Source organism: Thalassophryne amazonica, chromosome 17 (genome assembly GCF_902500255.1).
Source record: "Thalassophryne amazonica chromosome 17, fThaAma1.1, whole genome shotgun sequence".
Taxonomy (NCBI): domain Eukaryota; kingdom Metazoa; phylum Chordata; class Actinopteri; order Batrachoidiformes; family Batrachoididae; genus Thalassophryne; species Thalassophryne amazonica.
Window position 1 is genome coordinate 64,558,700 of NC_047119.1, and position 27,128 is coordinate 64,585,827.

The following is a 27,128-nucleotide window of genomic DNA, read 5'->3' on the forward strand; positions in this document are numbered from 1 at the left end:
ACATCCAGAGTAAGGATTTGGTTAGACACCATGTTTCTAAGATTTGTGGGGCCAAGTACAATAACTTCAGTTTTATGTGAGTTTAAAAGCAGGAAATTAGAGGTCATCCATGTCTTTATGTCTGTAAGACAATCCTGCAGTTTAGCTAATTGGTGTGTGTCCTCTGGCTTCATGGATAGATAAAGCTGGGTATCATCTGCGTAACAATGAAAATTTAAGCAATGCCGTCTAATAATACTGCCTAAGGGAAGCATGTATAAAGTGAATAAAATTGGTCCTAGCACAGAACCTTGTGGAACTCCATAATTAACCTTAGTCCATGAAGAAGACTCCCCATTTGCATAAACAAACTGTAATCTATTAGATAAATATGATTCAAACCACTGCAGCGCAGTGCCTTTAATACCTATGGCATGCTCTAATCTCTGTAATAAAATTTTATGGTCAACAGTATCAAAAGCTGCACTGATGTCTAACAGGACAAGCACAGAGATGAGTCCACTGTCTGAGGCCATAAGAAGATCATTTGTAACCTTCACTAATGCTGTTTCTGTACTATGATGAATTCTAAAACCTGACTGAACCTCTTCAAATAGACCATTCCTCTGCAGATGATCATTTAGCTGTTTTACAACTACCCTTTCAAGAATTTTTGAGAGAAAAGGAAGGTTGGAGATTGGCCTATAATTAGCTAAGATAGCTGGGTCAAGTGATGGCTTTTTAAGTAATGTAATTACTTAAAAAGCCATCTTAAGCTTAAGTAATTAGTAATTACTGCCACCTTAAAAGCCTGTGGTACATAGCCAACTAATAAAGATAGATTGATCATATTTAAGATCGAAGCATTAATTAATGGTAGGGCTTCCTTGAGCAGCTTGGTAGGAATGGGGTCTAATAGACATGTTGATGGTTTGGAGGAATCAACTAATGAAAGTCACTCAGACAGAACAATCGGAGAGAAAGAGTCTAACCAAATACAGCATTACTGAAAGCAGCCGAACATAAAGATATGTCTTTGGGATGGTTATGAATAATTTTTTCTCTAATAGTTAAAATTTTATTTGCAAAGAAAGTCATGAAGTCATTACTAGTTAAAGTTAAAGGAATACTTGACTCAATAGAGCACTGACTCTTTGTCAGCCTGGCTACAGTGCTGAAAAGAAACCTGGGGTTGTTCCTATTTTCTTCAATTAGTGATGAATAGTAAGATGTCCTAGCTTTCATGGAGGACTTTTTTATAGAGCAACAGACTCTTTTTCCAGGCTAAATGAAGATCTTCTAAATTAGTGAGATGCCTTTTCCTCTCCAGCTTATGGGTTATCTGCTTTAAGCTGCGAGTTTGTGGGTTATACCACGGAGTCAGGCACTTCTGATTTAAAGCTCTCTTTTTCAGAGGAGCTACAGCATCCAAAGTTGTGCTCAATGAGGATGTAAAGCTATTGACGAGATAATCTATCTCACTCACAGAGTTTAGGTAGTTACTCTGCACTGTGTTGGTATATGGCATTGAAGAACATAACAAAGAAGGAATTATATCCTTAAACCTAGTTACAGCGCTTTCAGAAAGACTTCTACTGTAATGAAACTTATTCCCCATTGCTGGGTAGTCCATTAAAGTAAATGTAAATGTTATTAAGAAATGATCAGACAAAAAGGCCATTTGCCATATGTCAGAACAAGATCTAAAGTGTGGCTAAAGTGGTGGGTGGGCTCATTTACATTTTGAGCAAAGCCAATTGAGTCTAATAATAGATTAAATGCAGTGTTGAGGCTGTCATTCTCAGCATCTATGTGGATGTTAAAATCACCCACTATAATTATCTTATCTGAGCTAAGCACTAAGTCAGACAAAAGGTCTCAAAAATCACAAAGAAACTCAAAGTAATGACCAGGTGGGCGATAGATAATAACAAATAAAACTGGTTTTTGAGACTTCCAATTTGGATGGACAAGACTAAGAGACAAGCTTTCAAATGAATTAAAGCTCTGTCTGGGTCTTTGATTAATTAATAAGCTGGAGTGGAAGATTGCTGCTAATCCTCCTCCTTGACCCGTGCTTCGAGCATTTTGACAGTTAGTTGGGGGTGTTGACTCATTTAAACTAACATATTCATCCTGCTGTAACCAGGTTTCTGTAAGGCAGAATAAATCAATATGTTGATCAATTATTATATCATTTACTAACAGGGACTTAGAGGAGAGAGACCTAATATTTAATAAACCACATTTAACTGTTTTAGTCTGTGGTGCAGTTGAGGTGCTATATTATTTTTTCTTTTTGAATTTTTATGCTTAAATACATTTTTGTTGGTTATTGGTGGTCTGGGAGCAGGCACCGTCTCTATGGGGATGGGGTAATGAGGGGATGGCAGGGGGAGAGAAGCTGCAGAGAGGTGTGTAAGACTACAACTCTTAATGTATATGTTGTTTATTACCCTGATTGTGTAAATATCACTTATATACATGCTGTCCATTTTATTGAGCCGCTTCGGTGGGTAGGGAGAGTTCCGATGGGATAAAGCTTTTTAACCTACCATCCCTGGTTCTCAAGACCAGGCACCTCAGTGGCTCTACTCTGTTCTTTTTGTTTTTTTTTTTTTAGATATACCTTATACACTAGTAGAGTTCTACCTTATAATTGGAATGTATTACAGAAGACATAAATAACTGAATTTTCATGGCAGATGAGAAGAATTTGCTATTGCATATAGTTCCCTTTTATTGTGTGTGTGTGTGTGTGTGTGTGGGGGGGGGGGGGGGGGGGTACTGACTGATCGGAAATGATTAGGAAAACATGTGGGCTGTTTAATGTCAAACACTTTTTGTCGCCATGACAAATATCAGAATGAGGTTTACTGATGATCTAAGTGTTATCAAAACATGTCTTTTACTTTGGGTGGCTTTCATTCTATGGTTCTGTATCAGAAACGACGAAGAACACTGACTTTGTTGGTTCTAATGCGTGTAATTTGCCAAAGGCACATTGGTCATTTTCATTTCTAAACATTCATATTCTTCTATTATGTCTGTATTATGTAAACACATAAGCACTGTAGACAATATATCACTGAGATCACTTTATTTTAAAACCACAGACACATTTTCCCTAATAAAACTGTTAACTTTAGGAGATTTGAACGTGGTGATATGGTAATATGTTCATCACAAATAAAATATGCATTTTGGCACAATAACAACTGACTGAAATATGACATTTGAGCCACCTTAAATCAATCAGCCTCTGATCACTTCTGACAAGAGTGTGTTTGCAGAAAGCACAAACGCGTCAATTTCTGCCAGATTTATGTGTAAAATATCAGTACTCTGACTCTTAATCAGCCAACAAGGATGTCGTGTTCGGGTCTAAGTTGTTTCAGTGGGTTTCTGCTGCTTTTTAAAGCATTTAAGAGTGAAAAAGCACAAAGCAGTGCCTCCCGCGGCAGTCGTTTGGGGAGAGTCGAAGCTTTTTTTGACTAAATGCGGAAAGCTTCCGAGACCAACACAACGTGCACATGTACAGACACCGCTCCGCTGTCACTTCCGTTTGTTTATTGTACATACATGTTGGTCCAGGTGGGAATTTCACCTATTTATTGTCAGAGAGAAAACACAAGTAACCCGACAAATCAGACTGCAGCGAGAAGCGGCGGGATGGATTGAGTCTCCACGGTTCTCATGGAGGCTTCAAGTACAGCCTCCTGCTCCGGAATCTCCAACAGTCCGTCAAACTCTCCTTGTGCTTTGCAACGTTCAGAGACGACAAATGGCAGAAGAAGCTCCAGCTGCCGCCGCTCCGGCTAAGGTTCCCAAGAAGAAGCCTGCCAAAGCCAAGAAGGTGGGCCCCAGCGTTAGCGACCTCATCGTTCAAACTGTGACGGCGTCCAAGGAGCGGAAAGGTGTGTCTTTAGCTGCCCTCAAAAACGCTCTGGCTGCCGGCGGCTACGACGTCAAGAAGAACAATGCTCGTGTCAAGGTGGCCGTCAAGAGTCTGGTGACTAAAGGCAAGCTTGTCCAGACCAAGGGCTCCGGGGCGTCCGGCTCATTCAAGTTGAGCAAAGACACCAAGTCTAAACCGGCTGCCAAGAAAAGTGCTCCCAAAGCTAAGAAGGCCGCCGCCAAGAAACCAGCAGCGGCCAAGAAACCCAAGAAAGTTGCAGCAACAAAAAAGCCTGCCGCCGCCAAGAAGTCCCCGAAAAAGGTGAAGAAGCCTGCAGCGGCAAAGAAAGCAGCTAAGAGTCCCAAGAAGACACCCAAGAGTCCGAAGAAGGCCACGAAAAAGCCCGCTGCAGCCAAGAAAGCTCCAGCAAAGAAGGCCGTCAAACCCAAAACTAAGAAGGCAGCGCCCAAGAAAAAGTGAGCTGTCAATCATGTCTTACAAAAGGCTCTTTTAAGAGCCGCCCACATTACTGAAAGAGTGTCTTCTGTGTCACTTGTGCCACATAAATCCGTTGTAGCAAAAGTAATGTAGAAAAATTCGGGGTCTGACTGCACAAAATGATGCTTTATTTTTGAGGGAGCGAAAAAAATGTAAGCGCCACCTTTTTAAAGGCTCGCTGTTTGACAAGTCAGTCGGCCACAAAACCACAAACACTGGCGTTATTACTCTTCGAAATATATCCAGAGAACAAGACATTTTATATTCCGCATATTATCAACAATTACAATAAATCGAAATGTTTGTAAACTAAGGGAAAAGTGCGTTTATGGATGCTTTTTCTATGTATATTTGTGTTTTTACATTGATGACTCGATTTGTACTTGTATTTGATATACAAGCGCATGAAAGCTTTGAATTGCTCTTGTCCAATCAGCGACAGCGCTCCCTTTTCTTGGACCAATCACCTCTGGCGTCGAGACGCCGCTGCCTTTATAAGGACGTTGTGCGCTCTGACGGCAACACATATTTTCTCTTTAGCGTAAAGAAGACAGTCGGTAAAACATGGCAAGAACCAAGCAGACGGCTCGTAAGTCAACCGGTGGCAAAGCGCCAAGGAAGCAGCTCGCCACTAAAGCAGCCCGTAAGAGCGCTCCTGCCACCGGCGGCGTGAAAAAGCCTCACCGCTACAGACCCGGTACCGTGGCCCTCAGATTCGTCGCTACCAGAAATCCACCGAGCTGCTGATCCGCAAGCTGCCCTTCCAGCGCCTGGTGAGGGAAATCGCTCAGGATTTCAAGACTGATCTGCGTTTCCAGAGTAGCGCTGTGATGGCTCTGCAGGAGGCCAGTGAGGCTTATCTGGTCGGCCTGTTTGAGGACACCAATCCAGTAATTGTCGTACTTTGGCGTAATTGTTTGACCTCAACAAAACTGAGTTTAAACATGTTGCGCTCTTGTTTGTGTGCTAATATCCACCAAAATAGACTATCACATAATTATTGCAGCCAGTCAAGCTATAAATATGAGTAAGGATTTGGAATGATGTAATTTGGACGCCTGAAAGGAGTAATCATAGTGATTTATTGAGGGCACACTTCAAATGTAGCCAACTACACAGATTTTCCAATGGTAGTGTTGATTGAGGAGACACTTTCAATGACATGGCTAAATGTCACACGGCTAAATTAACGGTAGCTCATCTAGCTATAGTTAGCTTACTTTTATGATTTACACTTTTATTTTTACATGGTGTAGATTTTTAATGATTCTTTAGTTTATGGGTTCTTCAATAAATATCAACCATCAAAGTTTGGGGTTTCCATTAGACAGCATATAGAGTATATATTTTGTCTTTCTATAGTAACCTAGCGACGCCGCTGCCTTTATAAGGCCGGTGTGCGCTCTGACGGCAACACATATTTTCTCAGATTTGTTAAATCCATTTGACAAATTAAGAGCATGATTTCTAATTGAAATGATTATCATGCCATTACCTTGAGCAGCATTATTGCAAAAACATGATATCATTATTCTAGTCAAAGAAAAACAAGCCTTGATGACCTCTGACCTGTAGGTTGGTTTTAAACCAGGTGTCTCCACTACTTGATGCAGCTTTTTTCATGAATGAGGTCATAAGTTATTAGAACAACAAGAAAAGCGATGTTTTTGTGACCATGTTCGATGTAACTAATGCTTTTGATAAAGAAAAGTACAGCAAACTAGTTTGAAAATTATTAGAAATATTTTGTCATTCCATGAGAATGGTGAGAATTGGACTTAAATATTTTCACGTTTTACTAAGTTGTATTATTTTTATTTATATCCCGCAGCATTAAGGACATATTTGACTTTCACCAAAAATATTTTCCCATCTCAGGCATTAATTTTATTATTATTTTTCTGTCATTTCAAAATGTGGTCTCCGTTCTTATTCAACCCCATTATGTACACTATGGAAGCTATCTGAATATGGTCATTAAAAGCATTTTTGAAGAATTTTTTTGCAAAGCAATTAATATTTTTTTCTTTCTTTTTTATTTATTTATTTATTAGTTTATTTGACAGGGACAATGTACATTAATGAACATTTCTGTAAATGCACCAGAATTAGCCTTAGCGGCTGTTTTTCATCTTCAGTCCCTGGACAGGTGGTAACAATCACCCTAAAAATAAGTGTTAGTTAAAATACATACATAAAACACTTCACATTATTATACAGTTTAGTAAACATGATATATATATATATATATATATATATATATATATATATATATATATATATATATATATATATATATATATATATATATATATATATATATATATATATATATACGTATATATATATATATATATATATATATATACGTATATATATATATGTATATATATGTATATGTATATATATGTATATGTATATATATGTATATATACGTATATATATGTATATGTATATATATGTATATATACGTATATATATATATATGTATATATATGTATATATACGTATATATATATATATATGTATATATACGTATATATATGTATATGTATATATACGTATATATATATATATATATATATATACGTATATATGTATATATATATATATGTATATATATATACGTATATATAGGGTCTAATATAGGGTCTAATAAACATGTTGATGGTTTGGATGAAGTAACTAATGAAAATAACTCAGACAGAACAATCGGAGAGAAAGAGTCTAAGCAAATACCGGCATCACTGAAAGCAGCCAAAGATAACGATACGTCTCTGGGATGGTTATGAGTAATTTTTTCTCTAATAGTTAAAATTTTGTTAGCAAAGAAAGTCATGAAGTCATTACTAGTTAAAGTTAATGGAATACTCAGCTCAATAGAGCTCTGACTCTTTGTCAGCCTGGCTACAGTGCTGAAAAGAAACCTGGGGTTGTTCTTATTTTCTTCAATTAGTGATGAGTAGAAAGATGTCCTAGCTTTACGGAGGGCTTTTTTATAGAGCAACAGACTCTTTTTCCAGGCTAAGTGAAGATCTTCTAAATTAGTGAGACGCCATTTCCTCTCCAACTTACGGGTTATCTGCTTTAAGTTACGAGTTTGTGAGTTATACCACGGAGTCAGACACTTCTGATTTAAAGCTCTCTTTTTCAGAGGAGCTACAGCATCCAAAGTTGTCTTCAATGAGGATGTAAAACTATTGACGAGATACTCTATCTCCCTTACAGAGTTTAGGTAGCTACTCTGCACTGTGTTGGTATATGGCATTAGAGAACATAAAGAAGGAATCATATCCTTAAACCTAGTTACAGCGCTTTCTGAAAGACTTCTAGTGTAATGAAACTTATTCCCCACTGCTGGGTAGTCCATCAGAGTAAATGTAAATGTTATTAAGAAATGATCAGACAGAAGGGAGTTTTCAGGGAATACTGTTAAGTCTTCTATTTCCATACCATAAGTCAGAACAAGATCTAAGATATGATTAAAGTGGTGTGTGGACTCATTTACTTTTTGAGCAAAGCCAATAGAGTCTAATAATAGATTAAATGCAGTGTTGAGGCTGTCATTCTCAGCATCTGTGTGGATGTTAAAATCGCCCACTATAATTATCTTATCTGAGCTAAGCACTAAGTCAGACAAAAGGTCTGAAAATTCACAGAGAAACTCACAGTAACGACCAGGTGGACGATAGATAATAACAAATAAAACTGGTTTTTGGGACTTCCAATTTGGATGGACAAGACTAAGAGACAAGCTTTCAAATGAATTAAAGCTCTGTCTGGGTTTTTGATTAATTAATAAGCTGGAATGGAAGATTGCTGCTAATCCTCCGCCCCGGCCCGTGCTACGAGCATTCTGACAGTTAGTGTGACTCGGGGGTGTTGACTCATTTAAACTAACATATTCATCCTGCTGTAACCAGGTTTCTGTAAGGCAGAATAAATCAATATGTTGATCAATTATTATATCATTTACTAACAGGGACTTAGAAGAGAGAGACCTAATGTTTAACAGACCACATTTAACTGTTTTAGTCTGTGGTGCAGTTGAAGGTGCTATATTATTTTTTCTTTTTGAATTTTTATGCTTAAATAGATTTTTGCTGGTTATTGGTAGTCTGGGAGCAGGCACCGTCTCTACGGGGATGGGGTAATGAGGGGATGGCAGGGGGAGAGAAGCTGCAGAGAGGTGTGTAAGACTACACACTACATTCAGTGATGAATCTCGAATCTGCATTGGGCAAGGTGATGATGCTGGAACTTTTGATTGGTGCCGTTCCAATGAGATTTATAAAGATGACTGCCTGAAGAGAACATGTAAATTTCCACAGTCATTGATGATATGGGGCTGCATGTTAGGTAAAGGCACTGGGGAGATGGCTGTCATTACATCATCAATAAATGCACAAGTTTACGTTGATATTTTGGACACTTTTCTTATCCCATCAATTGAAAGGATGTTTGGGGATGATGAAATCATTTTTCAAGATGATAATGCATCTTGCCATAGAGCAAAAACTGTGAAAACATTCCTTGCAAAAAGACACATAGGGTCAATGTCATGTCCTGCAAATAGTCTGGATCTTAATCCAATTGAAAATCTTTGGTGGACGTTGAAGAAAATGGTCCATGACAAGGCTCCAACCTGCAAAGCTGATCTGGCAACAGCAATCAGAGAAAGTTGGAGCCAGATTGATGAAGAGTACTGTTTGTCACTCATTAAGTCCATGCCTCAGAGACTGCAAGCTGTTATAAAAGCCAGAGGTGGTGCAACAAAATACTAGTGATGTGTTGGAGCGTTCTTTTGTTTGTCATGATTCCATAATTTTTTCCTCAGAATTGAGTGATTCCATATTTTTTCCCCCTGCTTGGTCTAAAAAAGTAACCGTTACTGACTGCCACAATTTTTTTCCTGATTTCTTATAGTGTTTCTTAAAGCCAGAAAGTTGTCATTTGAAATGACTTTAGTTTTGTGTCATGTCTGTGATCTGCTTTTTTTCTACAAAATTAAACAACTGAATGAACATCCTCCGAGGCCGGTGATTCCATAATTTTTGCCAGGGGTTGTACTTCAAATCTTTAAGTGGCAACAGCTCAAATACCACCAACAAAGTAGCCAGAAGTACATTTTACACAGTGGAAGTGCTGATTCATACGTAGTGCAACCTGGTTTGGTTTAGTGATGGAACTGCATTGATATAAAGTTCTACAAATCCAACATATATTTCCTCATTTTGAAAATGTATCTGCTGCAAATTTCCCATATTTTATTCTTATCTTTATTTATTATTATTCATAACTATCCCTCATAAACATGCTTGTCTTATCAGAGTTTATGATTTTGATATGATCGAGAAAAGTTAGACTGTCCTATTTGTCACAACTGTTGATGTTTGTCATCTCGTGTTACTAAGGGATTTATCAAATTACAGGGACCTGTGCAATTAATGTATCCAGTAGCCACTATCATGGCCTCCTATACAAGCGCAGGTTCTCATTTGGACACGCTTGTTGTGTGTTGGGGGGTTTGGCTGGACATTTTGGTGTTTTATTTTCTTTGCTCTCCAGGTGGTATGCAAACTGGTTTTTTGTCTGTGGAGAAGGTGCTGGCAGAAGAGTCCTTCACCCTCATCAGCATTATTGGCTGCACTTGTGGAGGATGTTCACGTGCAGGCCTAATGACTTGCAGCACCTGTGGATGATGCTCACGTGCAAACTTAAAGACTTTCAGCTGAAGCAGATAATGAGATGGCCTTCTGCATTTAAGCCATGAGTGGTTCGAGCAGACTTGCCGGGAACTCGACCTTGTGACGTTCGGTTGTGAGACGCTGAGGACCGCGCCTGGGTTTGACACATCGTGCTTGTGAAGGAAAATGGGTGAGGGACACATGCTGTCAGCACACATCAGAGGTGATGATTGTCTGAATAAGTGTTAACAGTAATTTGGTATTTTGTTACGCAGTATATTTGAACATTGATGAGAATTGTGCAGCTCACTTCTCACTGCCGTGGCATACGGAATGATGATCCTCCACCTGTTGTGAGAAGCTGCTCATTTACATAAAGCTTAAATTCAGACCTGAATGTGTTGCTGATAGTGTGTGCCTTTGAAGGATATTTGTTGTAGCTGTTGACTTACCTCACCTTTTCCATCCTTCACAGAGTCAGTTTGTCGTGTCCACCTGGGGGGTGTTCGACGGTGAGTCTGGGTCCAGAAGCGTCGGGCTTCGATCCATTTGGGCGCTGCAGAGCGCGCCGTCCTTCACCTCGCCAGATAACCTCACATTTATGTTGTACACAGTTATTGCACAGAAGGAAAATAAATTTGTTTTGTTTTTGGAACCGCTTTCTGGTTATTTTAGCGCTGGGTTCAGTCAGACACTGGTCGCGCTCCTCAACTTGCGTCTGCACATAACAACGCTGGTATCACAGTGTAAACAACACAACGTAGATCATATAAAGGTAGTGAATTTAGTGCTGTTTAGTATTCACTGATGTCCTTTTCTTAAAGTGTTTCTGCATTTGTATAGTATTGTTCTTAATGGTTTAAATTTTTCTTTTTTTTTAATCTTTTAGTTTTTGGTCTGAAAAGTGTGGCACATGTGCATGTTGCGATGAGGAACTGGTGTATTAGTGCACGAATGAAGCCTTGTGCATAATGACAAATCAAAGACTGTGCAGTTCAGATATTTTTTTTTTATATCATTTTATTGCAGGGAATGACCCTGTATGGCCTTCGTAGTTAAGCCGCTTCAGTGTCTTTGATGACAACACAAAGGCTTCATCTTCTACCACTTAGTCCAATTAAGGGTCGCGGGGGGCTGGAGCCTATCCCAGCAGCCATAGAGCGCGAGGCGGGGTACACCCAGGACAGGACCCAGTCTGTCACAGGGCCACAAACAGACAAACACAGACACACCCACACACTACGGACAATTTAAAGATTCCAATCCACCTAACCCGCATGTCTCTGGATGTGGGAGGAAACCGGAGCACCCGGAGGAAACCCATGCAAACACGGGGAGAACATGCAAACTCCACACAGAAAGGCCACGGGAATTGAACCCACGACCTCTCGCTGTGAGGCAACAGTGCTAACCACTAAGCCACCGTGCTGCCCGCCAAGATTTATTATTAAGTACAATTCTGACAAATGAAGAACATGATTTCCAATTCAAATAATTATCGTGCCATTATCTTGAACAGCATTATTGCAAAAATTGTTTATCATTAGCAAACTATTTTTTAATTTAGGAAGAAATATTTTGTCATTACATGAGAATGGTTACAATTGGACTTAAATATTTTCACATTCTTTATGAGATTGTATTATTTGTATCTATATCCCACAGACATAGTTGACTCTCACAAAAATATTTTCTCATCTCAGGCATTAGTTTGATTATTATTTTTCTGTCATTTCAAAATGTGATCTCCATTCTTCAACCCGGTTATATACACTATGGAAGCTCTCTGAATATGGTCATTAAAAGTGTTTTTAAAGAAATGCCTTTACATACCGTGTGTGAGCATACACGATTGATGGCAAGACAAAGATGTACAACTATTGTATTCCATAATGCGGAGACTAACATGTGAAGAACCTGCGGGCAGCTTTGTTGTCATTTGGCGTAATATAAACAGTTAAATTAATGTCACTTTTTTGTTTCTTTGAACTACTCAGTCATCTGCTCTTCATCATTGCTTCACCATTCGCCCTATTGACATATCCCATAATCCCTTGCGTGCCAGAGAGTCGCTGCAGTCAAACATCAATCAATCAATTTTATTTATATAGCGCCAAATCACAACAAACAGTTGCCCCAAGGCGCTTTATATTGTAAGGCAAGGCCATACAATAATTACGTAAAAACCCCAACGGTAAAAACGACCCCCTGTGAGCAAGCACTTGGCGACAGTGGGAAGGAAAAACTCCCTTTTAACAGGAAGAAACCTCCAGCAGAACCAGGCTCAGGGAGGGGCAGTCTTCTGCTGGGACTGGTTGGGGCTGAGGAAGAGAACCAGGAAAAAGACATGCTGTGGAGGGGAGCAGAGATCAATCACTAATGATTAAATGCAGAGTGGTGCATACAGAGCAAAACGAGAAAGAAACACTCAGTGCATCATGGGAACCCCCCAGCAGTCTGCGTCTATAGCAGCATAACTAAGGGATGGTTCAGGGTCACCTGATCCAGCCCTAACTATAAGCTTTAGCAAAAAGGAAAGTTTTAAGCCTAATCTTAAAAGTAGAGAGGGTGTCAGTCTCCCTGATCTGAATTGGGAGCTGGTTCCACAGGAGAGGAGCCTGAAAGCTGAAGGCTCTGCCTCCCATTCTACTCTTACAAACCCTAGGAACTACAAGTAAGCCTGCAGTCTGAGAGCGAAGCGCTCTATTGGGGTGATATGGTACTATGAGGTCCCTAAGATAAGATGGGACCTGATTATTCAAAACCTTATAAGTAAGAAGAAGAATTTTAAATTCTATTCTAGAATTAACAGGAAGCCAATGAAGAGAGGCCAATATGGGTGAGATATGCTCTCTCCTTCTAGTCCCCGTTAGTACTCTAGCTGCAGCATTTTGAATTAACTGAAGGCTTTTCAGGGAACTTTTAGGACAACCTGATAACAATGAATTACAATAGTCCAGCCTAGAGGAAATAAATGCATGAATTAGTTTTTCAGCATCACTCTGAGACAAGACCTTTCTAATTTTAGAGATATTGCGTAAATGCAAAAAAGCAGTCCTACATATTTGTTTAATATGCGCTTTGAATGACATATCCTGATCAAAAATGACTCCAAGATTTCTCACAGTATTACTAGAGGTCAGGGTAATGCCATCCAGAGTAAGGATCTGGTTAGACACCATGTTTCTAAGATTTGTGGGGCCAAGTACAATAACTTCAGTTTTATCTGAGTTTAAAAGCAGGAAATTAGAGGTCATCCATGTCTTTATGTCTGTAAGACAATCCTGCAGTTTAGCTAATTGGTGTGTGTCCTCTGGCTTCATGAATAGATAAAGCTGGGTATCATCTGCGTAACAATGAAAATTTAAGCAATGCCTGTTGTGAAAGTGTAGTGACACGGACCCACAACAGCGGGCGCAAATGAACAGACAATGAAAGAGTCAAATATGAACACTTTACTGTTGTGAATGAGCACAACACAGAGGAATGTGAAATTTAACAGACAGTCAATCACAAGGGTGACGTGTGGGCAGGCTCGAGGATAGAAGACGTCTGTCCTGAGATGAACCGGAACCACACGATTTCCTCCGCCACTGAACCCGGAGAATACTGGAGCCGCCAAGTCCCGAGTCCCCAGGTGGCCACCGTCTTCGAAGGTCGGATCTGGTACTGCTGGCAGGGAGCAGAGACAGTAAGATATGGGTGTGTGCACACCCAGTAGCAACAACGGTGGGAATGCCACCTCCACCTCTAACACACACTCGTGCAGCTCCTGTCTACCCACTTATCTGGTAGAGGTGTGCAGCAGAGCCGTTGCTGGACACACCGAACGCCGGTCACACAGACACGGAACACCACAGGAAAGCGGCTGCAAAAAAGAGTTCAGACTGATACACAGTTCCCTTTCAAGGCTGAGAATACTACCTGAACGGTTTGACGATATCTCGGCGATGAGGTGGAGATGACGTCCGGGTTTTATGGAGTGAGATGATGAAGCATGAATGAGTGACAGCTGTCACCCCCGGCTGTGTCCGTGGCGGCAGCGCCCTCTTGTGCCTGAAGACCGCACTTCAGGCAGGGCGCCCTCTGGTGGTGGGCCAGCAGTACCTCTTCTTCTGGCGGCCCACACAACAATGCCGTCTAATAATACTGCCTAAGGGAAGCATGTATAAAGTGAATAAAATTGGTCCTAGCACAGAACCTTGTGGAACTCCATAATTAACCTTAGTCTGTGAAGAAGATTCCCCATTTACATGAACAAATTGTAATCTATTAGATAAATATGAATCAAACCACCGCAGCGCAGTGCCTTTAATACCTATGGCATGCTCTAATCTCTGTAATAAAATTTTATGGTCAACAGTATCAAAAGCAGCACTGAGGTCTAACAGAACAAGCACAGAGATGAGTCCACTGTCCGAGGCCATAAGAAGATCATTTGTAACCTTCACTAATGCTGTTTCTGTACCATGATGAATTCTAAAACCTGACTGAAACTCTTCAAATAGACCATTCCTCTGCAGATGATCAGGAATACTCTGCTCAATAGAGCTCTGACTCTTTGTCAGCCTGGCTACAGTGCTGAAAAGAAACCTAGGGTTGTTGTTGTGGCTGGCGTGCCTGGCTGGCTTTTGTTTGTCTTCTGTTTCTGTCTTTTGGTTTTCCTCCCAGGTGGTGCGCATTTGGGACTGAGTGGCTGTGTAGCTGAGTTACCAGGACCTCACCCTGATCACCTGAGGCTGATCAGGTGCGGCTCGTCAGGACTCACAGCTGTGGTGCATCTACACGGATTGGAACATGGTGGCATTTAAGTCTGGAGTACACAGTGTGTATTTGCCAGAGACTCGACCTTGTGACCAGACGGGTGAGATCGTCGTCTCGAGAGCCATCTCATCATCAGTGGATGCAGAGAACGTCCAGGTTTGATGCATGGTCTGTGAAAGAGGAGGGGGTGAGGTCTCACGCTCGTCAGCACACTTCCTGAGGTACGTTAAGTTTTGTGACTAACATTTGTACAGTCAGTAAATGTGGTGTCCCTCACACCTTATTATATTGAGCTGTATGTTGGTCGTTTAATCAGCTTCCACTGCAGTGGAGTTTGTGAACAGGGTGTTCCATGCCTGCAGGGTGGGAAGCTGATTAGTAATTAAGCCAGGAAGTGTTTGCTGTTTGTACACCTTTGAGCGGTCTCTCTGTGTGTGGAGTGTGAACTCACATGATGATTTCTTCATTCACAGACTCGGTTTGTTGCGGCCACCTGGGGGGGTGTCGGCGGGGTCCTTGGGTCCGAACTGGTTCTGGCTCCGGACCGTTAGTGCTGCTGGGAGCGCACCGTTTACCACCTCGCCAGACGGCGCACTTATTTGTTTGTATATTTATCACATCACTGTTATGTTTATTAAACTCTGTTATCCTTTGTACCGTGCTCTGCTTATTTCATACTGGGTCCTTCAAACGCTGGTCGGTTCTCCGGGCTGCATCCGACACATAACAGTTGTTCTTATTTTCTTCAATTAGTGATGAGTAGTAAGATGTCCTAGCTTTACGGAGGGCTTTTTTATAGAGCAACAGACTCTTTTTCCAGGCTAAGTGAAGATCTTCTAAATTAGTGAGATGCCATTTCCTCTCCAACTTACGGGTTATCTGCTTTAAGCTGCGAGTTTGTGAGTTATACCACAGAGTCAGGCACTTCTGATTTAAAGCTCTCTTTTTCAGAGGAGCTACAGCATCCAAAGTTGTCTTCAATGAGGATGTAAAACTATTGACGAGATACTCTATCTCACTTACAGAGTTTAGGTAGCTACTCTGCACTGTGTTGGTATATGGCATTAAAGAACATAAAGAAGGAATCATATACTTAAACCTAGTTACAGTGCTTTCTGAAAGACTTCTAGTGTAATGAAACTTATTCCCCACTGCTGGGTAGTCCATCAGAGTAAATGTTATTAAGAAATGATCAGACAGAAGGGAGTTTTCAGGGAATACTGTTAAGTCTTCAATTTCCATACCATAAGTCAGAACAAGATCTAAGGTATGTTTAAAGTGGTGGGTGGACTCATTTACATTTTGAGCAAAGCCAATTGAGTCTAATAATAGATTAAATGCAGTGTTGAGGCTGTCATTCTCAGCATCTGTGTGGATGTTAAAATCGCCCACTATAATTATCTTATCTGAGCTAAGCACTAAGTCAGACAAAAGGTCTGAAAATTCACAGAGAAACTCACAGTAACGACCAGGTGGACGATAGATAATAACAAATAAAACTGGTTTTTGGGACTTCCAATTTGGATGGACAAGACTAAGAGTCAAGCTTTCAAATGAATTAAAGCTCTGTCTGGGTTTTTGATTAATTAATAAGCTGGAGTGGAAGATTGCTGCTAATCCTCCGCCTCGGCCCGTGCTACGAGCATTCTGGCAGTTAGTGTGACTCGGGGGTGTTGACTCATTTAAACTAACATATTCATCCTGCTGTAACCAGGTTTCTGTAAGGCAGAATAAATCAATATGAGAAGCTGCAGAGAGGTGTGTAAGACTATAACTCTGCTTCCTGGTCCCAACCCTGGATAGTCACGGTTTGGAGGATTTAAGAAAATTGGCCAGATTTCTAGAAATGAGAGCTGCTCCAGCCAAAGTGGGATGGATGCCGTCTCTCCTAACAAGACCAGGTTTTCCCCAGAAGCTTTGCCAATTATCTATGAAGTCCACCTCATTTTTTAGACACCACTCAGACAGCCAGCAATTCAAGGAGAACATGCGGCTAAACATGTCACTCCTGGTCCGATTGGGGAGGGGCCCAGAGAAAGCTACAGCATCCGACACCCAACATATAGAGAATCCACATGATGCCAATTGTAAATGAATATTATACTACAAAAATGTAAATTTTTTTATGCTTTTCATCACGTTAGTAAGAGACTGCATGCATGATACCCTGAAAACTTGCTAAAACAATTATAACAAATAATCCGTGTCTGCTACGTTTAATCTGCATGGAATTTAATAAATGGAAACCGAATTTCAGACATATATATATTAGTCTGGAACAAAAAGGACAAACAGTGTTGTAAAGAACAATAATCAAGACGTTAAAGAGCAAAATTCACTTTCTCCCAGAACGACATGATCAGGAAGCGAGCATCGCTCAAAACAGCTCCCATTGACAATAAGTGAGAGACAACCTGTGTGTTGTGTGCTGGGGTGTTTGGCTGGCTTGGTTTCTGTTTTTCCCACCAGGTGGTATGCATTCAGGACTGAGTGGCTGAGTATTAGGACCTCACCCTGAACACCTGAGGCTTGTTTTCACATGCAGGTCATCAGGACTCACAGCTGTGGTGTATTCTGTCTTGATCAGAGATTGCTACACTTAAACCTTGAATGCACAGTGTGTGATTGCCAGAGACTCGACCTTGTGAGCAGACATGTGAGATCGACATCAGGAGAACAATCTCACCATTACGGACGCAGAGACCGCTCCAGGTTTGACGCCACAGTCTGTGAAGGAGGATTGGGTGAGGTCTCACGCTCTTCAGCACACTTCCTGAGGTAATTTGGTTTTGGTGACTTTTATAAAGTAATGGCAGTGGATTTGGTGTCCCTCACACCTTGTGTTATTGAGCTGTCACGTTATGCTAATTGTCTAATCAGCTTCTGCTGCAGTGGACATTTGAACTGAGTTGTTCTGTGCCTGCAGGGTGAGAAGCTGATATATATTTAAGCCAGGAAGTGTTTGCTGATTGTGTGCACCTTTTGAGTTGTGCCTCTCTGTGTGGAGTTGGACTCACCTCATGTTTTCTTTCTTCACAGACTCGGTTTGTCACGGCCACCTGGGGGGTGTCGGCGGGGTCCCTGGGTCCGAACTGCTGTGGCTTCGGACCGTTTGCGCTGCTGAGAGCGCGCCGTGTTTTCACCTCACCAGACCGCGGACATTTTTGGTTGTTTATCACTGCACTCATTATGATTATTAAATTCTGTTATCTTTTGAACCGTGCTCTGCTTATTTTATGCTGGGTCCTGTCAAACGCTGGGTCGGTGCTCCGACCGCGTCCGACACGTAACACTGTGATGTTCACATAAAACAAACACAACAACAACGTCTAGAAACCCAGAGAATATATTCATGAGAGTTTTAGGCACAATATAAAAATAGTTTTATGTTGCGATGTTAATGCTGCTGTCCGTGTGCAGCGGTTAAAGTGCAGCGTGATCAGAGCATCTCAATGCAGTTCTCACTGTTACTGAGATCTCGCAGCACCGCGAACTCTTCGAAGTGTTGCGGGATTTTAAACATCAATAGGGCAAATATAAGAAGAGGTTTCATTGTTTTTATCTCCCCCCCAATAATTATTTTGTTTTTGGCATTTTGTGTTTTATATTTTATATATATATATATATATATATATATTTTTTTTTTTTATCTTCTCCCCCTCCATTTTTAAAATTTGGTGTTTTTAAAGACAATTAAGTAGAAATTTTATTACATATTACAGTGACAGAACAGATACATTGACACCAACTGCTTCAAATCCATAAATGGCAACAGCTCAAATACCACCAAACAAAGTAGCCAGAAGCACATTTTACACAGTGGAAGTGCCAATTCATACGTGTGATTTACATTTTGTCATAAATCACATTATGATGTCAAGAGCAATATCGACAAAAGTTAGACTGTCCTATTTGTCACAGATGTTGATGTTTGTCATCTCGTGTTACTAAGGAATTTATCAAATTACAGGGACCTGTGCAATTAATGTATCCAGTAGCCACTATCATGGCCTCCTATACAAGCGCAGGTTCTCATTTGGACACGCTGGTATCACAGTGTAAATGACACAACATAGATCATAAAAAGGGAGTGAATTTAGTGCTGTTTAGTATTCACTGATGTCCTTTTCTTAAAGTGTTTCTGTATTTGTATAGTATTGTTATTAATACTTTAAATTTTTCTTTTTTTTTACCCTTTTATTTTTTGGTCGGAAACACGTGGTACATGTGTGTGTTGAGATGAGGAACTAGTGTATTAGTGCATGAATGAACCCTGTGCATAATGACAAATCAAAGACTGCGCAGTCGAGATATATATATTTTTTTATTACATATCATTTGATTGCCATCATTCCTGGAGCAATGGTGCCAAGCAAACACCCATACTGGGCATTCCATGGCAGGTGTGTTGTGCAACTGCTGCCCCTCAGAAACAGTCCAAAAGAATTCAAATTTCTATTCAAGATAACAGTTGCAAAGTACTAGTAACACATGCCTCCTGTTCCTGGAAACACCACAGAGGGTGAAGGTGTTTACTAAATGTGTAAAAGTAAGGTCTGTGTGTGCATTAAAATTGCAAAACGGGAGTGGCGGATAGAGATCACAGTGGAAGGCTGCAGGGCACAGCTGCGCCACAGACTGTCCTGCAAACCCATCCCCAACACCCTACCGCAAATCATGTGAACCCTACAATGTGCTACTTACAACCCAATATGATGTGGGTGCAGGTGCTAACCTGGTGAAATGCATTAAAAGGTTGTGACACGTGAGGCCCAACCCCAAGCAGGAGGCAGAAGGAGAGGCGTGGCAAGGGGAGGAGGCCACCCACACCAGCCCCACCAGGCCCCCAGCCCAACCCCAGATCTGGCGGAGGTGCAAGGGTAACCACGGGACGGGGGAGGTGGGCAGCCACGGAGGAGCACAGGAAGCCAGGGAGGAGCAAACCAACAGGGGGGACAGGGGGCCAAGGAGCCACAGATGGACGGGCCACCACGCCCGGAGGTCCCTGATCCAGGGAAGGTGCAGGATGAGACCCCAGAGCGGGAGGGCAGCCGAGGAGCCAGGGGAGACAGGCGGGCCCCACAAACCCGGGTGGAGAGGCCGGGGCACGGGGGGCCACGCACACCCAAGCCCCGGGGAAAGGCACCACCCCTCATCCAGGCACAAGACCACAACCCACCAACGGTAGAGCAGACAGACCCGACTGAAAAGGAACAATGTTTTTTTGGCAATAGTCAGTGCTATAAGTATAGTTTTAGATTGTTTAGTTGGCAGTTCAGTAATTGTGTCTCCAAGTAAACACAAATTAGGAGATAAGGGATAACATGCTGGACTCTGAAAAATGATGCCCACCTCTTCCACCATTCGGAAGATTCAGACGGCTTTCGGTGGCTTTTCAGTCGTGTGACTATCCGAGAAATTGTGGAAGAGGTGGGCATGTCTCACATGTCCTGTGAGACTTCAACACCGAGGCGCTTTTGTTCCGCCATCAGTTTCGTGCCCAAGCCATCGGCATGAATTTTGCTGCAACTCTTTTCATGGCAAAATCTTCTGTCACAGTGGAATGTGCTGAAAAAGTGCTGATGTCCACCTCTTCCGCAATTTCTCGGATAGTCACTCAATGGTCCCACATCACCACAGCGTTCACTTTGGAAGTGATTTGGTCATTTCAAAATCAAACCAGGAATCAAACCTAGACTTAACAGTCCGCACCGAAAAACTGTAATTACAAGATCATGATGTCGTAATTATGAGATCTTTTCTTGTAATTACAAGATCATGATGTCGTAATTATGAGATCTTTTCTTGTAATTACAAGATCATGATGTCGTAATTATGAGATCTTTTCTTGTAATTACGAGATCCTGATGTTGTAATTATGAGATATTTTCTCATAATTACGAGATCAGGGGTCAAATTTTTTTTATCCAGTGAATGCAATATGCTTCTGTATATATCAGAATTTTCTATTGCTGTTAATCCCAATATGAATTTTAAAATACGACAAACCATTTGTCCTGTATGATAGTTACATGTAAGACATCTGCAGAAAAAAATGCATTAAAATCAGTTTAGTATTCAGACAGTTAGGTTGGATTAAATGTGCTGCGCCTGTCGAACAACACTGAGTGGAGCGGGTCAGATGACCCAGATGACGGTCTAAGATGGCAGCCCCACGGCTCGTCAGCGCCAATAGACAGCAGCAGTCATACTACTGATAGATCATACCTGTGTAATAATTGAGGCAGCTACAAAATGTAATGCTCGGTAAAATATTCAGAATAATTGATTAAAACATTTAACCTTATTTTGTGATGTTTGATATCACTGATTCCCAACAGATTATTGGAGTTTATAATTCCTGTGAACAAAGTGCTGGCAAAAGAAGAACCCAAACTCCTTTCGCGCATGCGCGGCGCAACCTCAGCCCCCGAGATCAGGAGTTGGCACCTCCAAGAGTCTTTTTTTGTCTATGAATGGTCCATAAACTCTTCAGAACAGAGGATCCTCTGTTCAAAACTCAGCCAAAGCTCTGGGGAAAAAGCTATTCCACAGTTTAAGTGAATGGTGTAGAAGGCTGTGGAACATTAGCCTTCGCTGTAATTTGGACGTTGGCATATATATATATATATATATATATATATATATATATATAAACAAATGTGCACACACTGACAGAGAGAGGCATTGTAACCATTCAGTGTCATTTTTGACCACAACAAATCTGAGTTTAAACATATGTCATATGTCTCTCAGTCCTCTTGCTTGTTGTGCTAATAGCCACTGAAATAGACCTACACATAATTATTGCAGCCAATCAAGCTATAAACATGAGTAAAGATTTGGAATGTTGTAATTTGGACACCTGAAAGCTGTAATCAGAGAGATTTTCACTGCGCCATTCGCCTGGAACAACTTACAAAATGACCTGAAACTTCAGGAGCTGGTCTCTTTAAATACTTTTAAAGCACATGACTTGGAGGCTGAAACATCAGTCTGTAGATGCTTCGACAGATGATCACATGATGCTTATTTTTAACATGTTTCATGAGTATCAATGTTTGTTTTATCCTGTTTGTCTCTTTTGCTGTCTTGAGAGTCCTGTCTTGGCAAGGACTCTCTTGGAAAAGAGATTTTTAATCTCAATGAGCTTTTTTGGTTAAATAAAGGTTTGAAAGAATGAAAAAATTATTGAGGACACACCTCAAATGTAGCCAACTACACAGATTGTCCAAAGCTTGTGTTGATTGAGTAGAAACTTTCAGTGACATGGCAGATGAGAAATACCTGCTTTAGCATATATCCATCCATCCATCCATCCATCCATCCATCCATCCATCCATCCATCCATATATACATACATCCATCCATCCATCCATCCATCCATCCATCCATCCATCCATCCATATATACATACATCCATCCATCCATCCATCCATCCATCCATCCATCCATCCATTTTCTTCCGCTTTATCCGGAGTCGGGTCGTGGGGGCAGCAGCTCAAGCAAAGCCGCCCAGACCTCCCGATCCACACACACCTCCCCCAGCTCCTCAGAGGGAACCCCAAGGTGTTATTTCCCTTTTATTTTGTGTGTGTGTGTGTGTGTGTGCGTGTGTGTGTGTTTGGGGGGGGGGGGGGGGTACTGACTGATTGGAAATGATAAGTAATACATTTGTGCTGTTTTATGTAAAACACTTTTTCTAGCTATGAGAAATATCTGAGTGAGCTTTACTGATGACCTGAGACTTATTAAAACATGTCTTTTACTTTAGGTGGCTTTCATTCTATGGTTCTGTATCGGAAAAACAGAACGACACCGACTTTGTTGGATCGATTCCATGTTATTTGCATAAGGCACATTGGTCATTTTCATTTCTAAACATTCATATTCCTCTATTATGTTTGTATTATGTAAAAACACAAACACTGTAGACACTCAACATATCACTGAGATCACTTAATTTTTAAAACATGGACACATTTTCCCTAATAAAACTGCCAACTGCAGGAGATTTGAATGTTATGACTGACAAACACGTGCTGATCGTCTTGACTATCAATGATACGTTCATCACAAATAAAATATGCATTGGCACAATAACTAATAATAACTGACTGAAATATTACATGCAAGCAACATTGAAATAAATCAGCCTCTGATCGCTTCTGACAAGAGTGTGTTTGCAGAAAGCAAAAACACGTCAATTTCTGACAGATTTATGTGGAAAATATCAGTACTCTGACTCTTACTCAGCCAACAAGGATGTAGTGTCAGAGTCTAAGTTGTTTCAGTGAGCTTTTGCTGCTTTTTGAAGCATTTAAGAGAGAAAAAGTAAAGCAGTGCCTCCCGCGGCAGTCGTTCGTGGAGATTCGAAGCTTTCTTTGACAAAATGCGGAAAGTTTCCGAGCCCGACACAACGTGCACATGTACAGACACCGCTCCGCTGTCACTTCCGTTTGTTTATTGTACATACATGTTGGTCCAGGTGGGAATTTCACCTATTTATTGTCAGAGAGAAAACACAAGTAACCCGACAAATCAGACTGCAGTGAGAAGCGGCGGGATGGATTGAGTCTCCACGGTTCTCATGGAGGCTTCAAGTACAGCCTCCTGCTCCGGAATCTCCAACAGTCCGTCAAACTCTCCTTGTGCTTTGCAACGTTCAGAGACGACAAATGGCAGAAGAAGCTCCAGCTGCCGCCGCTCCGGCTAAGGTTCCCAAGAAGAAGCCTGCCAAAGCCAAGAAGGTGGGCCCCAGCGTTAGCGACCTCATCGTTCAAACTGTGACGGCGTCCAAGGAGCGGAAAGGTGTGTCTTTAGCTGCCCTCAAAAACGCTCTGGCTGCCGGCGGCTACGACGTCAAGAAGAACAATGCTCGTGTCAAGGTGGCCGTCAAGAGTCTGGTGACTAAAGGCAAGCTTGTCCAGACCAAGGGCTCCGGGGCGTCCGGCTCATTCAAGTTGGGCAAAGACACCAAGTCTAAACCGGCTGCCAAGAAAAGTGCTCCCAAAGCTAAGAAGGCCGCCGCCAAGAAACCAGCAGCGGCCAAGAAACCCAAGAAAGTTGCAGCAACAAAGAAGCCTGCTGTCGCCAAGAAGTCCCCGAAGAAGGTGAAGAAGCCTGCAGCGGCAAAGAAAGCAGCTAAGAGTCCCAAGAAGACACCCAAGAGTCCGAAGGCCACAAAACCCTCTGCAGCCAAGAAAGCTCCAGCAAAGAAGGCCGTCAAACCCAAAACTAAGAAGGCAGCGCCCAAGAAAAAGTGAGCTGTCAATCATGTCCTACAAAAGGCTCTTTTAAGAGCCGCCCACATTACTGAAAGAGTGTTTCCTGTGTCACTTGAGCCACATCATAAATCCGTAGTAGCGAAACTAATTAAGAAAAATTCAGGGTCTGATTGCACAACATTTTTTTTTTTTGAGGGAGTGGAAAAACATGTAAGCGCCACCTTTTTAAAGGCTCGCTGTTTGACAAGTGAGTTGGCCACAAAACCACAAACACTTGTGATTCGATTTACTTGCATTTGATATACAAGCGCATGGAAAGCTTTGAATTGCTTTTGTCCAATCAGCGACAGCGCTCCCTTTTCTTGGACCAATCACCTCTGGCGCCACGACGCCGCTGCCTTTATAAGGACGTTGTGCGCTCTGACGGCAACACATATTTTCTCTTTAGCATAAAGAAGACGGTCGGTAAAACATGGCAAGAACCAAGCAGACCGCTCGTAAGTCAACCGGTGGCAAAGCGCCAAGGAAGCAGCTCGCCACTAAAGCAGCCCGTAAGAGCGCTCCTGCAGTTTCCAGTCGGTCGTGTCCACCGTCTGCTGAGGAAGGGCAACTATGCGGAGCGTGTGGGTGCTGGAGCCCCCGTTTATCTGGCGGCTGTGCTCGAGTATCTGACCGCTGAGATCCTCGAGCTGGCCGGCAACGCTGCTCGGGACAATAAGAAGACTCGTATCATTCCCCGTCACCTGCAGCTGGCTGTCCGCAACGACGAGGAGCTCAACAAACTGCTGGGCGGAGTGACCATCGCTCAGGGCGGCGTGCTGCCAAACATTCAGGCTGTTCTGTTGCCCAAAAAAACCGAGAAGCCCGCAAAGTCCAAGTAAACTTGTTCATTCAGCTGGTACAGGCTGGACCCCAAAAAGGCTCTTTTCAGAGCCACATCACTTGTATTTAAGGAGCAACGTTCTACACTCCCCATGTGTGATATTTTTTTTGCGTATTTATTTTTTCTCAGAATACTTCATCAACTGAAACATAAGAAATCTGATAGGAAGGTATGCAGGCAAATCATATATATGATCTGCCAAGATTTATTATTAAGTCCAATTCTGACTAATTAAGGGCATGATTTTAAATTCAAATAATTACTGTGCCATTATCTTGAGCAGAATTACTGCAAAAATTGTTTATCATTAGCAAACTACTTACTTTTTTTCCCCAAAATAGTTAAACTGAAAAACATGAAAAATCTCAGAGAGGAACGTATGCAGTAAAATTTTCCAGCCAGATTTCTTCAATCCATTTGACAAATTAAGAGCATGATTTCTAATTGAAATGATTATCATGCCATTACCTTGAGCAGCATTATTGCAAAAACATGATATCATTATTCTAGTCAAAGAAAAACAAGCCTTGATGACCTCTGACCTGTAGGTTGGTTTTAAACCGGGTGTCTCCACTACTTGATGCAGCTTTTGTCATGAATGAGGTCATAAGTCATTAGAACAAGAAAAGCGATGTTTTTGTGACCATGCTTGATGTAACTAATGCTTTTGATAAAGAAAAGTACAGCAAACTATTTTGAAAATTATTAGACAGAAATATTTTGTCATTCCATGAGAATGGAGAGAATTGGACCTAAATATTTTCACATTTTACTGAGTTGTATTATTTTTATTTATATCCCACAGCATTAAGGACATATTTGACTTTCACCAAAAATATTTTCCCATCTCAGGCATTAATTTTATTATTATTTTTCTGTCATTTCAAAATGTGGTCTCCGTTCTTATTCAACCCCATTATGTACACTATGGAAGCTATCTGAATATGGTCATTAAAAGCATTTGAATGGAGCAGGTCGGATGACCCAGATGATCGGTCTAAGATGGCGGCCCCACTGTCTTTTTTTTGTTGTTGTTGTTCTATGAATGGCTCTACACGCTCCATCGGGTGCTCGAGGGTTCATGGGAGTTCGCCCAACCAGTCCACATGTGTTTTGTGGATCTGGAGAAGGCGTTTGACCGTGTCCCTCGGGGCACCCTGTGGGGAGTGCTCCAGGAGTACGTGGTCCGGGGTCCTTTGCTAAGGGCTATCCGGTCCCTGTACGACCGCAGCAGGAGCTTGGTTCGCATTGCCGGTAGTAAGTCAAACCTGTTTCCAGTGCACGTTGGCCTCCGCCAGGGCTGCCCTTTGTCACTGGTTCTATTCATTATTTTTATGGACAGAATTTCTAGGCGCAGCCAGGGTGTAGAGGTGGTCTGGTTTGGGAACCACAGAATCTCGTCTCTGCTGTTTGCGGACGATGTGGTTCTGTTGGCTTCGTCAAATCAGGACCTTCAGCGTGCACTGGGGCGGTTTGCAGCCGAGTGTGAAGCGTCCAGGATTAAAATCAGCACCTCCAAATCCGAGGCCATGGTTCTCGACCGGAAAAAGGTGCTTTGCCCTCTTCAGGTCGGTGGAGTGTCCTTGCCTCAAGTGGATGAGTTTAAGTATCTTGGGGTCTTGTTCACAAGTGAGGGACGGATGGAGCGTGAGATTGATAGACGGATCAGTGCAGCATCTGCAGTGATGCGGTCGCTGTATCGGACCGTCGTGGTGAAGAGAGAGCTGAGTAGGGGGCAAAGCTCTCGATTTACCGATCGATCTACGTTCTGATCCTCACCTATGGTCATGAGATTTGGCTCATGACCAAAAGAACGAGATCGCGAGTACAAGCGGCTGAGATGAGTTTCCTCTGCAGGGTGGCTGGGCGCTCCCTTAGAGATAGGATGAGGAGCTCGGTCGCTCGGGAGGAGCTCGGAGTCGAGCCGCTGCTCCTCCACGTCGAAAGGAGTCAGTTGAGGTGGCTTGGGCATCTTTTCTGGATGCCCCGTGGACGCCTCGCTGGAGAGGTGTTCCGGGCACGTCCCACTGGGAGGAGGCCCCGGGGAAGACCCAGGACACGCTGGAGGGACTACATCTCTCGGCTGGCTTGGGAACGCCTTGGGGTTCCCCCAGAGGAGCTGGGGGAGGTGTGTGTGGATTGGAGGTCTGGGCGGCTTTGCTTGAGCTGCTGCCCCCACGACCCGACTCCGG

At 42.1% G+C, this 27,128-nt stretch overlaps 3 protein-coding genes across 3 annotated transcripts; all 3 read left to right on the plus strand.

Moving 5' to 3' along the window:
- The first annotated feature begins 3,673 nt into the window (after positions 1-3,673).
- On the plus strand, positions 3,674-4,580 carry LOC117529832 (histone H1-like). Its single transcript, XM_034192703.1, has one exon. The coding sequence runs from the start codon at positions 3,764-3,766 to the stop codon at positions 4,355-4,357; it is 594 nt and encodes a 197-aa protein (XP_034048594.1). The 5' UTR covers positions 3,674-3,763; the 3' UTR covers positions 4,358-4,580.
- An 18,823-nt stretch (positions 4,581-23,403) lies between these two features.
- Positions 23,404-24,092, plus strand: LOC117528900 (histone H1-like). The gene has a single exon (XM_034191522.1). It carries the CDS (start codon positions 23,505-23,507, stop codon positions 24,090-24,092), a length of 588 nt encoding a protein of 195 aa, XP_034047413.1. The 5' UTR covers positions 23,404-23,504.
- A 272-nt stretch (positions 24,093-24,364) lies between these two features.
- Positions 24,365-25,005, plus strand: LOC117529123 (histone H2A, sperm-like). The gene has a single exon (XM_034191823.1). The coding sequence runs from the start codon at positions 24,365-24,367 to the stop codon at positions 24,932-24,934; it is 570 nt and encodes a 189-aa protein (XP_034047714.1). The 3' UTR covers positions 24,935-25,005.
- Positions 25,006-27,128: the final 2,123 nt, after the last annotated feature.